Source organism: Trichechus manatus, unplaced genomic scaffold (assembly GCF_000243295.1).
Source record: "Trichechus manatus latirostris isolate Lorelei unplaced genomic scaffold, TriManLat1.0 scaffold00032, whole genome shotgun sequence".
NCBI lineage: Eukaryota > Metazoa > Chordata > Mammalia > Sirenia > Trichechidae > Trichechus > Trichechus manatus.
In genome coordinates this window covers 5301026-5316362 of record NW_004443968.1, presented here as the reverse complement: position 1 = coordinate 5316362, position 15337 = coordinate 5301026, and the positions used below count along the sequence as shown (strand labels likewise).

Genomic DNA, 15337 nt, shown 5'->3' with positions numbered 1-15337 from the left:
CACTCTATTTAAAATACGAACTCTCCTCTCTGAAAACACTCCAACTTTCTTCCTTAAATTTCCTCCATTCATCACCATCTAATACACTAATGTTTTATTTACTTTTTTCATTTTTATCTATCTTCCCCCACAAGAATATATAAACTTTATGAGGGTAAGGATTTGGGACTGTCACTTTAACCACTGTTGTCCCCAATACCTAGAAAAAGGGCCTCCCATATATTTTTCCTTCAACAAAAATCTGTTAGATAAATGAATAAATCAACAAATATAAATTTCATTCTTTTAAGCAGATGTCTAATATTACATTGCTTAAAGGTACCAGAAATTATTTATCTAGTTTGTTACTAACATTTAGAATGTTTGCAGATTTTAGTCTTATTAAGGAAATAAAGATTTCTGAACATATCTGTTAATATGTAAGTTAATCTAAGACAATTACTTAACAATGCAATAGTTTAGTCAATTGCATTTTAAATTTTTATAGATAGTGCCAAGTAACACTCCTAAGAGGTTTCATCAATTTACACTTACTATAATACAATTTTGATTCTTGAGCAAATCTTATAACCTAAAAGTTAATGACAGAAACACAATTCCTAGAAACTACATATTCTTTCATCTACAGTCTTTTAATGGAAACTGCATCAGATGAGATCTCAAAAAACTGGAAATTCTTTTGGCTTTGATGAGCACTAAGGACATCCTTTTTCTCACAGACAAAAGTACTTGCTCCTACTGACCAGTTTTTTGGAACTTGGCCAAAATTCATGGCTACTGCTTCCTTTGTATATTCCAATAACTACATATAATTCTGTTGTTTCCTTTTTGAGAAAACGATTCAATAACTTTGCCTTTGCGAAATTCAAATAATGATTCAATAGCATGCAGATAACTTCAAGGAAGTACTTATACAAAGGATACAGGTAGTAGTCCTGTAGAAGTGCTTGAAATTCTATCACTCTGGCTCTCACACGGATTCCATTGCCTATTGACATTAAAATAAGAAAAGTAACCTATATGCAGAAAGAAGGTTGTATTCACATTAACATTCATGAAGGCTGAGCAGCTGAAGCTCTAAACATCATGTAGGGAATATACCCTTTGTCTACTGATGAGAAAATGTCTCAGTGATAAATGGTTACAGACAGGGGTGTCACAAGGGCAACAGCAGACAGAACAGCTTCGACAAACTCTTTTTTTTAAGTCTTCTTCCCCTGCAGTTCTCTTTGTAGCATTGGAGGGCTCAGTGCCTATCCCCTCAAATAAAAGAAAAATATTGCAGTGCAGAATTCCTAACCTTTGCTGAGGCACTTCCCAGAAAACGAAAAACATACCCGTTGAAAACAATTTAAAACAAAGCTTCAAAGGCTTCATGAGGCATAAATATTCAGACGTTCTGAAAAGACATGCTCCCCACCCTGCACCCCGGGTGTCTGGGCCTAAAGTGCATATTGTCATAAGACTTAGCATGCTCGTCAAAGTGCAACGTCCATAACGCGAACACTGGGAGGCATCAGACGCATCATTAAAACGCTTTACACTTATTTACATTATTCAAATACATTATCACGCACTTATCAAATTTAGTAAATTCGGTGAGAAAAATCATGTAAAAAGTCATGTTTACTTTTTAGCAAACTAGTATTTTATTGATCCCACCGGTGACTATCAAGGAGCCCTGGTGGCAAAGTGATTAAGAGCTCAGGCTGCTAGCCAAAAGGTCAACTTTCAGTTAATTTTCAAACCAAAGTCAGTTTAAGGTACAATTTATAGGCAGCCTGTCTCATGAAGTGAGCATTGGTGGCACAATGGTTAAAGCGCTTTGCTGCTAACCAAAAGTTGGATGGTTCGAGCGCACCAGCCGCTTCCTGGGAGGAAGATGTGGCTGCTCCCCTAAAGATTTACAGCTTTGGAAACCCTGCGGGGCAGTTTTGCTCTGCCCTATAGGATCGCTATGAGTCGGAATCAACTCCACGGCAGTGGGTTTGGGTTTTTCCATTTTTGTCTGATTAAAAATGGGAAGCTTGAGAACCAGGGCTCCCAGAGCAGACACTTCTCCAGGCCTGACTCTAGGTGGCTCACTTTCCTCACCTATAAACAAAAGGCCTAAAACAAACGGCCCCCCCCCCCCCAAAAGTTTCTCTGCAGTATTTTGCCTCTTCTGCAGCAATCTGGAACCTTCAGCATGAAAGGAGTAATATAATAAGCATAGTATAAGACATTTTTTTAAACAAGGATGTCAACACTGTGCTTTTGAGGTGTCCTTCCATAGCCTAAGAAAACCTCAAGACGCAGAGCAAGAAGAAGTAAAAAGCTCCCCAACAAATCCTCAGCACCGACCCCTCCTCAAGGTTTTCCAGACAGTCTCTGCAGCGCTTTGCGGACACTGGACAAACCCTACTTTGCGAACCCTACAAGTCGCCGGCATCCGCGATGCCGGCCGCAGCCTTGGCCCGCAGTACTATTCTACTAGGGGTGGAAGAGGCGGGGTCCAACGGGACGGGGCAGGGGCGGGGCTTGAACTAGGACTCGCCCCCGAACCCCGGCAGCAACCCTGCGCCTGCGTGGTAGGGGTGGGTAATGGTTGAGAGTCCCGGGTGCAGGGTTCGCCCTCGCGCCTCCGCGCTCCGCCTCTTCGCCAACCCCTTCGCACTTCCCATTTGACGCGATGACGCACGACAGGTTTGCGGACGTGGCGGAGGCGCACGGCCCGGAAGGCGGAGACGTTGGCGGTGGCGGACAGCTGGAAACGGAGGTTCGGCGATGAACTTACCCGGGACGGTGGCCGCGGGCCTGGCAGACGTCTCCTCGCTGCGTCCCCCCTGCTAACGGGACAGGTAAAGATGGCAGCAGGAGGTGGAGGGGCGCGCGGTCCTCGTCGGCGGAGGAGGCACGGAGCCCTTGGCCGCAGGTGCGGTGTGGGTGGAGGGAGGAACAGGGGAGGGAGACGAGCTGGGCTGGACCCGGTCCCGCGTGAAAGGAATCCCTGGGGGCCAGGGAAACCTGCTTGACCAGCGCCGCCAAAACCCATGGTTCTACTGTCGGGGAACCAGGCCCAGAGCAAGGACCCCCACCTGCCCGACTCCTGGAGCAGCGCATTTCCACCCGCCCGGTCGCACTACATTTCTCCGACCGCTTGTGTTTGCGCTGAATATTCTCTGAGTGACCTCTCGTCCACAGCGTCCAAATGTGCTGGTGTGATATAAAATCTGAGATCTTATCCTCACATCGGTTAACAAGGGAAGAAAAAAGTAGGCGTGTGGAATGGAGAGGGAGGAAAGATAAGTTTTTAAAAACGGAATTGGCCTTGGGGAATACGGTCCCTGTGGTTCTCTCTGAGTGCTGAACTAGCTTGTGCCTTTTGGCCCTTTTATTGCTCACTGCTTAACGAATGTCAACGCGAAACACCCAACAGCAGATATCGTACAGTACTAGAGTGTTTAGGAGACCATTTTCAGTTACTGAGTTGATGAATGCTTTAACACTGTATCCATTGGTAATCACTTTTCTGTGCTTGCAATCTGTGTAGCATGCAGGTTTCCAAAGAGAATTTCGTGTGTTTCCGGCCTTAAGAGAATTGAGAGATGCAGAGAATTGAGCCAGATAACTTGAATACTACGTACTTGATAAACTCAGCTAATTATCTCTCGGGACCAGAGCCCACCTCTGCACTTAGGTTAAAGACACAACCAATTCTTAATTATTCAGAAACAGAATACCCAGTTTGTGGTATTCTGCTGCCTAGATTTAATAACAAAGGGGAATAGAGAGGTAATGAGACAGGTGAAGTTCTAGTCTTTATTTAGCAGCATGCCATGGAAAGATTGATACAAATATTTAAAATGGCTTTTAGACATTCCTCAGTGAATTTCAGTTAGCTATACTAACCCAGGAGCCCTGGTGACCTAGTGGTTAAAAGCTCGGCTGCTAACCAAAAGGTTGGCAGTTTGAATCTACCAGCCGCTCCTTGGAAACCGTGTGGTGCAGTTCTACTCTGTTCTGTAGGGTCGCTATGAGTCGGAATCGACTTGAGGGCAGTCGGTTTGTTGGTTGGTTTGTTTTTAAATACTAACCCAGTTTGGAGTTCAAAGAACAAATTATCAGGGAGAAAAAGTCTAAAAGGTAGCATAACTGGGTCAATATAGCCGCTTGAAATTTGCTGTATATTGTGGTTCTTAACCTTTTTTGATCATGGACCCCTTTTGAAATTGTAAAAGTAATAAATATTCTCCCCAGGAAAATGTTGTTGTTACGTGCTGTAGAGTCGGTTCTGACTCATAGCAACCCTATCTGTGTACAACAGAACAAAACACTGCCCAGTCCTGTGCCATTCTCACAATTGTGGCTGTGTTGCATCCCATTGTTGCAGCCACTTTGTCAATCCGTCTCGTTGAGGGTCTTCATCTTTTTCGCTGACCCTCTACCAAGCATAATGTCTTTCCCCAGGGGCTGATCCTGCCTAATAACATGTCCAGAGTACCTGAGATGAAGTCTCTCCATCCCTGCTTCTGAGGGGCGTTCTGGCTGTACTTCTTCCAAGACAGATTTGTTCATTTTTCTGACAGTCCATGGTATATTCAGTATTTGCCAACACCATAATTCAAATGCATTAATTCTTCTTCTGTCTTCCTTATTCTTTGTCCAGCTTTCGCATGCATATGAGGCAATTAAAAACACCATGGCTTGGGTCAGGTGCACATTAGTCCTTAAAGTGACATCTTTGCTTTTTAACACTTTAAAGAGGTCTTTCGCAGCAGACTTGCCCAATGCAATGTGCCATTTGATTTCTTGACTGTTGCTTCTGTGGGTGTTGATTGTGGATCCAAGTAAAATGCAATTCTTGACAACTTTAATCTTTTTTCTGTTTATCATGATGTTGCTTATTGGTCCAGTTGTGAGGATTTTTGTTTTCTTTATGTTGAGGTGTAATCCATACTAAAGGTTGTGGTCCTTGATCTTCATCAGTAAGTACATCAAGTCCTCTTCACTTTCAGCAAGCAAGGTTGTGTCATCTGCATATCGCAGGTTGTTAATGAGTCACCCTCCAGTCCTTGTGTTGAGTTCTTCTTCTTATAGTCCAGCTTCTCAGATTATTTGCTAGGCGTACAGATTGAATATAGATACAACCCTGATGCATGCCTTCTGATTTTAAACCATGTAGCAAATGTACATATGTATAAAATTTTGCCTACAAATGTTCACAGACATTCCTCAGATTAAAGACACTTACAGAATAAAAGGACTTGGTTAAGTAAGTGGAAATAAACTGTTAGCCATTTAGGTGAAGTTGAGTTACTCTCAGCTTTTTGGAGAATTAAATAAAAAAGCATCTTTAATTGCCACTTGTTTAGAGTCCATATGCTTGAGGGATCTGGTGTGATCATGACTTGAAAACTGCTTTTGAGATGTAAAATGTGGATGGCTTTCTTTAGTTTGATGCCTGTCATGTTAGGAATCCTAGTTTTTCTATTAACTGGGGGAACAGTTGAGATAATTAATATACTTAATATATAGCTATTAGTTATCTATGTTACCTGAACAGGAACCTCTGTTTCTAAAGCGCTGCAGTGCTATCATAGAGCAGGGTCAGAAACTGTTTTTCAGTTGTTGGATTCAATTATATGAGATAGTTTTTAAAAAATTTTACAAGCATGTGTCTACACAGAGTATCATCTCTTGTCATCCGTTTTACAGATTAAGACTTTTGGAGCTGGTCTCTTCTGGTTCCCCCCTCCCACCTACTCCCCCACCCCACCCCACACTTGTTACTTATCTTACTTAATCTCTCCCTAGTATTTTTGCCTCCTGTGCAGGAGATCTGGGTTCACTTCCTGGCCAATGCACCTCATGTGCAGCCATCACCTGTGTGTTAAGAGGAGACTTGTGTGTTGTTTTGATGCTGAACACATTTCACTGGAGCTTCCAGACTAAGACAGACTAGGAAGGAAGGCCTGGTGATCTGTGAAAAACCAGCCAGTGAAAACCCTCTGGATATGGGTGACCACGAGTCAGGGTGACTCAACAGCAGCTAATTAATATAATAGTATTCAGAATTGAACTGAGTCCTTCTTTGAGACATTATTTTGCTTTGATTTCCTGATGTGGCACTTTAATGATTCCCTCCCCTTTTGGACACTCCTTTTCCGATTTTTCTCCACCCAGATAATAAACGTTAGAATTCTTCAAGGGTCAGTCTTAAGCCCTCTTAATCTGTAGTCTCCCTGTTGGTAATTTCATCCACGCCCATAGCTTCACTTTCCTCCTATGTGCAGATGAGTCATGAAATTATACTGTAACCTAGACCTTTCCTCTGAATTTGACTATATATCCTGCTTGTCTACATGACATTCTTCTTGTTGTCTTAAAGGAGTTTTTAATCATAGCTCCTCACCCATTAAGCCCTTCTTCCACTGTTTCATATTGTAGAGAATGGCACCACCAGTTATTCAGTTATGCAAATCAGAAATCTTGAAGTGTTAAATGAACTTCTTCCCTCTCACTCTTCATATCTGAGCCACAGTCCTAAGTCCTAAGGACTTTGTCTCCAAAATGCCACTTAATACATGTCTACCTCCATTTCACGACAACGAAAAGCAATCTGCTATAGTTGAATGGACTCAGCGCCAATATGTTTTATCTTTTCTTATGTGAACGATTAATATGAAATTAAAACTGAATGTAGAATTAGTTTTTTATCTTCTTATTTTTGTTTTTAATGAGAATAGATCAACTTGATGAAGGTGACTTGAGAGTATTCAAGTGAACAAAAAGTATTCACTGATGCATGTTTTTAACTTAAGTCAGCTCTCCCTTAGTCTTACAATGGCTTTTCTGAAGTATAAATGAACAAAAGGACCTAAAATCTGTTCACAGTCTTTATGGATCATAAATGAGTTTGACGAGGACTCTATCTTAAGTTGGGTGAAAAGCTCCCAAAACCAAAACCAAACCCACTGCCATCAAGTCAATTCCAACTCATAGCAACCTCATAAGACAGAGTAGAACTGCTCCATAGGATTTCCAAGGAGCGGCTGTTGGATTCAAACTGCTGACCTTTTGGTTAGCAGCTGAACGCTTAACCACTGTGCCAGCAGGGTTCCCAGAGAAGAAAAATTCCTAGTAGAGAGCAAAATGATGGCCTGTCTCAGAAGAAGGCATAGAAGGCATATACCAAAACAAACCTTTTGCCATCAGGTCGATTTTGGCTCATGGTGACCCCATCCGTTACAGAGTAGAACTGCTCCATAGGATCATCTTGGCTGTAATCTTTACAGAAGCAGATCACTGGGTGGCTTCAAACTGCCAGCCTTTAGGTTAGTAGTTGAGTGCAAATGTTTGTGCAACCCAGGGACTTAAGAAGAAGTATATTGTACTATAAATAAATACTGAAGTTACAACAATCCAGGGAGGTAAGTAGGTAGTGCAAAACGTATTTGAGTCTCACATGAACTTAAAATGCAGTTTTGGATTTGTAAAAGTATTATGTGTATGTATAAAACATATACTTTGATCCCATTAGAACTATATATTGTATGTATGGTCACAAGTTTTTAAAATATAATACAAAATTAATTTCCTAATTTTTTGTATCTTTTTTTTATTGTAGTAAAATAAATATATAACAAAATTTGCCATTTTAATCATTTTTAAGAGTACAGTTCAGTGGCATTAAATTATTCACAGTGTTGTATAAGCCATCAGTACTATCTAGTTCAAAAACTTTTTCATTACCCAAAACAGAAACCCTGTTCCATTAAGTAATAACTCCCCACTCCTCTCTCCCCCAACTCCTGGTAACCTCCAGTCTCCTTTCTGTCTCTATGAATTTGCCTATTCTAGATACTTAAGTGGAATCATACAATATTTGCCCTTTTGTTGTCTGGCTTATTCACTTAGATTATTTTCAAGATTCATCCATGTTATAGTGTGTATCAGAACTTCATTCCTTTTTATGGCTGAATACTTAATTTCTTTCACATACTCAGAATAAGGGAATGTAGTTTTTTTTTTGACCTTAAGGAAAAAAAGAAGGCAATTTGCCCTCATTAAAATGTAATTACCCCCACATGCTTTGTGGTATGTGGTCTATTAGAATGGATTTCCTCCTCCTCCCATCTCATTGTCTTCACTGCTAAAAATGTTCAGTGTACTTTAACAGTTATAAAACTTGAGCTTCAGTTTTTTTTTATTGTGTTAAATATATAGGTTACAAAATGTTTGTCATTTCAAAAATCTTCACATATGTAGTTCAGTAATATTAAACACATTCATCATGTTCTTCAACCATCACCATTCCTGAATTGAACCTCAGTTTTTAAAAAACTGAAACCTGAATGTAAGATGCATGTAAATCAGAGGATATTTTTGGTGTGAGGTTTAAACATTATCTCAGAGCAGTAGTTTCAGGGGTTCCTCCAGCCTTCATGGCTCCAGACAGTGTGGTGCCCATGAGAATTTGAAATTCTGTTCTGCATTTACCCATTTTTGATCAGGATTCTTCTATAGAATCTTTGATCAAAATGTTCAGTAATGGTAGCTGGGCACCATCCATTTCTGGTCTCATGGCCAAGGGGGCAGTTGTTTATGGAGGCAATTAGCCACACATTCCATTTCCTCTTCCTATGCCTAACTCTCCTTCCTCTGTTGCTCCAGGCGAATACAGACCATTTGTAGCTTGAATGGCCACTTGCAAGCTTTTAAGATCCCAGGCATTATGCAACAAATTGGAGGTAGAACAGAAGCACTGAACACTTTATTAGACCAATTAACTGCAAAGTCCCATGAAGCTGTGACCTTAAACCTCCAAACCAAGGAACCAAATCCTGTGAGGTATTTGGTTGTACATAAGCAGTCTTAGCAGCTTCTTTTTTTTTTTTTGTCATTGTCAATTTATCCATCACACAACTTTCACCAATTCAACTATTTACAGGTTAGCAGCTTACTGACAGTAATTACATTGTTTGTACAACTCTACCCTTAATCAATGTGATTTTTCCATTACTATAATCCAAAACTCAGTACTCCATAAGCAATAACCCGCCTTTTTCCCCTCCCTCCTGTCCCTGGTAACCACTAAGAAACTTTGGTCTCTGTGCATTTGCCTGTTCTTGTATTTTTATATAAACGAGGCCGTGCAATATTTGTCCTTTTGTGATTGGCTTATTTCACTCAGCATAATGTCTTCAAGCTCCAACCATATTGTAGTATGTATCAAGACTTCATTTCTCTTACTGGCTGAGTAGTATTCCATTGGATAGTCTTTAAACCTTAAACCAGAAATATTCCCTGAATTCTTCTTAAAACCAAACAGTAGTTTAGCTTAACTAGTAAAGAACGTCTGCCTTGAGCATTGTGCTCCTATAAGATCTATCTATATGGGATGAAATTGACAACAGCAACCTGAAAGATTATATAGGAACCTTAGGGGGCAGTGAGTTTATGTTAATGCGGGAGGAACAACTCAGAAAAGGAGGGTGAAAATGGTTGCACAACTTGAAGAATGTAACCAGCATCACTGAATTGTACATGTAGAAATGGTTGAATTGGTGTGTGTTCTGTGTATATTCTTAACAAAAACAGAAATAAAATAATTATATTAAAAAAATGCATGTAAATTAGTATCAGCTACATTCTAAAGTTTCCTCTGCTTTTTGTTGTTGCAGATTTTATGCAGACATTATGGCAGGAAGGCATCAGAATCGTAGTTTTCCTCTTCCAGGGGTTCAGTCGAGTGGACAAGTACATGCATATGGAAATTGTACAGATAGTGATGTGTTGGAGGAGGATGCTGAAGTGTATGAACTTCGATCCAGAGGAAAAGAAAAAGTCCGAAGAAGTACATCAAGAGATAGACTTGATGACATTATAGTATTAACAAAAGATATACAGGAAGGAGATACTTTAAATGCAATAGCCCTTCAATATTGTTGTACGGTAAGTTTTAATTTTGCATAATGTAGTCCAAAATAAATTATTTGTTCCTTAGACCAAATTGAAATAAATTCTGTGTCCTTTTATTGGTCTGTTCCTTTCTTCCATTTTTTTTTTTGGTTTTATTTTTTCTTCTTACTGTAGAGATCTGTTTCATATTGGTGGATGTTAACTTTTTAAAATTTTAAATGAATACTTGAATTTTTGTTTATTTCCAAACCCACTGTTCTGTTTTTAGTATTGAAAAATACTTGAATATCTTTCGTTATCTTTTCTCCTTAATTAGGTTGTAAGAGAATGTAGAAATACGTAAGGAGAAAATGTTTCCCGTCCCAGTTTCCTGAGATGACTAATGTTAACACTGTGTACTTCTTTCCACACTTTTTTTATGCTCTTAAACACACACACACACACACACACACAATATTGAGAGGGGACGTCTGGTAATTTTTATGTTTTTAAAATTGGTTTATACTATGCATATTACTCTGCAAGTTGCGTTTTTCATTTCTTAGTATATCGTGGACATCCCTCATAGCCATAAAGCTCTAACTCATTATTTTAAATACCTATATTAATGTTCCCTAGTATGGAAGCACTATAATTATTAAACTGTTCCCCTGCTTATAGGTAGTCAGGATTTTCTCAGTGTTTTGCATTGTACAATGAATATCATCATGACTGTATCTTTAAATGTCAGTACCTTTATTTCTGTGGGATACATTTGTAAAGGTGGCATTGCTGAGTCAAAGGAAAGGTATATTTCTAATTTGAAATCAATTTTTTAATCTGTGTCATTGTGTCCATCTTGGGAAAAGTTTGATCCATGTAGTAAGAGAACAGTGTTGTAAGGTTTATAACAAGAGTGATGCAGAATGGTGGAGAAACCCGCTGGTGAATTGGAGGAGGTCCAGTAAAGAGGCTATTGAAATAATATAGATGAAGATGATAAGGACTTAGGCTAAAATATTTGTGTTAAGGATACAAAATAAGCTGATAGGAAATGTACTTGTGGGAAATCACAGGATGTATCATCTGGTTCCTTATTTGGAGTGAGGAATGATGAAGGAGATTAGCCTAACATTAACGGAAATACAGCATTGGTCACAGTAGTGGAAAAAATGATAAAAACAGTTACAGAGTTAAGATAAGCAGTGCTTCCTTTTGCCAGTTGCTCAACTAGCAAAAAAGATTAATCTTACAAAAAAATCATCACTACTTTAAAATACAAAAGCTAGTGCTGTATTCCACTTAAAAATATCCAGTCTTAAGAATTATTAAAAATATATCTATCATAAAACAGTAATGAAATAAAAACAGGAATAAAAAGCCTAGGGTTGGAATTCTAAAAGCAGCTAATGAAGTTAGCGTAGCAGAGAAAACGTTATAGGGACATTCAGAGAGATAACCAAGGTAGATAACCTTAGAAGACTAGTTCAGAAAGAGTATTGAGTAGTTATTGGTCAGCATATACAGTAGCAAGCAAAAGAGCATTTAAAGAGAATGGAGTCAGGCTTTGGGTTTGTCGGTGAATCTTTCATTTGCTTTAAGAAAAAAGTCTCGAGGTACAAAAATTGGAAAATCACTTTATCTTAACTGTCTTGCCTCCTAGTTATTTTTTCATTACTCCCTCCCACCTCACCTACACGCATACACTCCACGGAAATTGATTTTTTCCAGTATAACCTCTTTCAGTCTTCATTGGATTTGATCACTCATCAGCATTTGATTCTGTTCACCGGTCACTCCTAAAACCACTCTTTGCTTGACCACCTTGATTCTGCAGGTTTCTGATTTTCCTATTAATATTTAGTAACAGCCAACATTTACATAACACATTGTCTGTATCCCTATTCTGAGTGCTTTACATACATTTTAATTCATTGGTCTTTAACATCACCCCTGTAAGATAGGTGTATCATTACTGCCATTTTACAGATGTGGAAACTGAATTACAGAGAGGTTAAACAATTTGCCCCAAATCACACAGCTAGAAAGTGTCAGAGTGATGATTCAGAGCCAGATAGTCCATGCTTTTAACTGTCATTATATACTGCCTTCCCAGTCACTCTTTCCTAACCTCTTTAGTGTATTTCTGTCACTTAACATACCCCTTAAATGTTAGTATTCCTCAGGGATCTGTCCTGTGTCATCTTTTCCTCCTCAGCCTTTGTCTAGTGAATCTGTCTACTCTTGTGATTTCAATTACCATTTTTACTGATAATCCACAAATATTTACCTCTAGTGAGAACCTTTTTGTGAGTTTCAGACATATATCTACAACCGCCTGGGGACATTTCCACTCGTGTATCCCATGAGCACGTCAAACCCAGTGTTTCTAGAAGCTGTGCTCATCTTCTCGCTCTCCGCGGTGTCCCGTATCTCAGTGAATGGCGTCAGCATCCATAGATAGAGTTAACCGAACCAGAAAACTGTTACATACCGGACTCACTTTAACTCTCTGATATCAATCAGGTGACAGATGATCAGGGCTTAGATTAAAGCATTGATTGAAATGATGAATGAGATTAATAATTTAAAGGTGATGGGAGAGCCTCGCATACCAATTAGTAATCTGAGAAACACTCCCCCATCCCCCTCTTCACAGTGGCAGATGGGTAGGATATACAGATAGGTTGAAGACAAGATAATATATAAGGGAAGCTTATAAAAATGACTAATCTTGGGGTAGTTGAATAATTTATACTGAGAAGTTGGGAAAAATGGCTTCAGAAGACCAACTGAAGAGGTTAAATTACCATATTTTATCAATTCTAAGGTCTATGTTTACCATACATTTTAATATCTCTGAAATTGGAATGATGGCATCTTCAATATTTGGTGTTTTTCTTTTTTCCCCTTAGAGATAAGTAAAATAATGGTGCATCTTAGAATTGATAGTATCTCAGTTTTGATAAAATAGTGGTAGTTTAGTTGGATAGTTGACATATACCTGTGCTCAACTTGCCAGATTGAAAGAACATAAGTACCTGTAATCCTTCCTCCACAAATTGTTTACAAGCTGTAGAATTGTGGCATTTGTGCATGATGCATAATAAGGGAAATGGCAAAGAATCCTAGAATCTAGCTAGCTAGTTAGCATTAGTGTTAATAATATATGACTGGTATTAAAAAGTAATTGATGATTCCCTAAGAGTGGTAGATAAAAAATAATACAGAACTGTTATTTACAAAATAAAATCTCTCTGGGAATGGTAACTTAACACTAATAGTTCAGATCAACTTTTTTTTTCTCCAAAAGTAACTGAGATGAATGATTGTGCTAGCTCTCTTTTGATTTAGAAGTCAGATGAATGTTTTTGTTTTTGTTTTTTGTTTTTTTTTACAGGTAGCAGATATCAAGAGGGTTAATAATCTCATCAGCGATCAAGACTTTTTTGCCCTTAGGTCTATCAAAATTCCAGTAAAAAAGTTCAGTTCATTGACTGAAACACTTTATCCTCCAAAAGGAAGACAGGCTTCACGTCCTTCATCTGTTCAGTTTGCTCCAGAGCAACAGGAAATTGTGCCAGCTAATGATTCTCTTTCTTCCAGTGAGTCAGCTGGTAGCTTTTTAAAAGAAGTGGACCGCGACATAGAGCAAATAGTAAAATGTACAGACACCAAAAGAGAGAACCTTAATGAGGTGGTATCTGCCTTAACAGCACAGCAAATACGTTTTGAACCTGACAACAAAAACACTCAACGTAAGGATCCTTATTATGGAGCAGACTGGGGTATAGGATGGTGGACAGCAGTAGTGATAATGTTGATAGTAGGTATAATAACGCCAGTATTTTATTTGCTATATTATGAAATTTTAGCTAAAGTGGATGTTAGTCACCATTCAACAGTGGATTCTTCACATTTGCATTCAGGAATCACACCTCCATCACAGCAGAGAGAAATGGAAAATGGAATTGCCCCAACAAAAGGAATACACTTGGGCCAACAAGATGATCATAAACTATATAGTCAAGATTCCCAGGCACCTGCTGCTCAACACAAAACATAGCAATTAGTTCATAATCACTATTTAGTGATCACGTGTGCATCTGGAATGTGGTGAATCAGTTATATTTAATAACCACTTAAAAGGCAGTATTTAGGGAGATTGGAAATACTTTTTTTTTGAGCCATTTACAAGTGGATTGTGTATAAAATCCCTAAACTTGCTAGTTCATGCTGAGAGCAGGCAGTCTGAATTTCTGTTACATCACTGCTTGAAGTGGAAGTGAATTTAAATACGTGTTTAGGAAGTTCTAAACCTGGAAAATGTATCATTTTTCTTACTCAAGACTAGTTATGCTTAAATTTTATTTTTTAAGTAATTTTTTGGATTAAAGTTATTGCTAAATTTATTATAATGTGAATGATAGCAACAGATGTCTGCAACTGAATATACTACTGTGAGCCATCAAAACATTGAGTTGCAAAAAAAAGTTGATTGATTCCAAAATTACTTATGATAGCACATAATACTCCATTTTGAAACTTTTTAAAAACACATTTAGCACATACGAAAATATAAGTAGAAACAAATGGTAGTTTCTGTAATAGAGGGTAAGAAAAAGATTGAATTTTTTAAGCCCCCAAAATAATGTGTTATGGTTGGGAATTTGCCATTTGGTCACTAGAACACTGGAATAGGTCAAGACCTAAAAGTGATCTTTGTACCTAAAGAAGGCTTTCTTTGCTTCCCTAGATAGACCCTTTAAACTCTTTGCTTCTGCTTTTGTTTTTAAAATAATTATATTTGCCCTGATGTTGAAAGCACTTTTGTAGTTCGATAAAAAGTGTTATACATGTACAAATTAGCATTACTTAGGAAATAATTCCTCATGTACCGTGATAAATCATTGCTGTTACGTGTAGTAACATGCCTTAAATACATTTAATGCCTTAAAATTTTATTTTATGTAAACCAGTATAATTTTTAGAATTAAACTTGAGCATTACTTCAAATGGTCCACTAAGATTCATTACATGTTGTTGTTAGGTGGTACTGAGTTGGTTCTGACTCACAGCAACCTTATGTACAACAGAATGAAGCACTGCCTGGTCCTGCACCACCCTCACAATTGTTGCTGTATTTGAGTTGTTGCAGCCACTGTGTCAGTCCATCTCGTTGAGGGTCTTCCTCTTTTTCGCTGACCCTCTAGCAAGCATGATGTCCTTCTCCAGGGACTGGTCCCTCCTGATAACATGTCTGAAGTACATGAGACAAAGTCATCATCATTGCTTCTAATGAGCATTCTGGCTGTACCTCTTCCAAGACAGATTTGTTCATTCTAACAGTCCATGGTATATTCAATATTCTTCACCAACACCATAATTCAAAGGCATCAATTCTTTAGTCTTTCTTATTCATTGTCCAGCTTTTGAATGCACATGAGGCAATTGA

General features: G+C 38.6%; 2 protein-coding genes across 3 annotated transcripts in view; one reads left to right on the top strand and one right to left on the bottom strand.

Annotated features, from left to right (window-relative positions):
* Positions 1-2431, bottom strand: part of ADGRV1 (adhesion G protein-coupled receptor V1) — a 687583-nt gene extending 685152 nt beyond the window's left edge. The window contains exon 1 of the mRNA XM_023730073.1: positions 2405-2431. Coding sequence (XP_023585841.1) covers positions 2405-2431 — 27 coding nt within the window. The remainder of the gene's footprint in view (positions 1-2404) is intronic.
* Positions 2432-2684: 253 nt separating this feature from the next.
* On the top strand, positions 2685-15038 carry LYSMD3 (LysM domain containing 3). 2 transcript variants are annotated; one of them, XM_004375023.2, is made up of 3 exons: positions 2685-2840; positions 9666-9936; positions 13283-15038. In XM_004375023.2, the coding sequence occupies exons 2-3, from the start codon at positions 9682-9684 to the stop codon at positions 13946-13948; spliced, it is 921 nt and encodes a 306-aa protein (XP_004375080.1). In that variant the 5' UTR covers positions 2685-2840; positions 9666-9681; the 3' UTR covers positions 13949-15038. The 2 variants fall into 2 exon arrangements, with proteins under 2 accessions (XP_004375080.1, XP_023585868.1); XM_023730100.1 differs by having other exon boundaries at positions 2840-2914.
* The last annotated feature ends 299 nt before the right edge of the window (positions 15039-15337 follow it).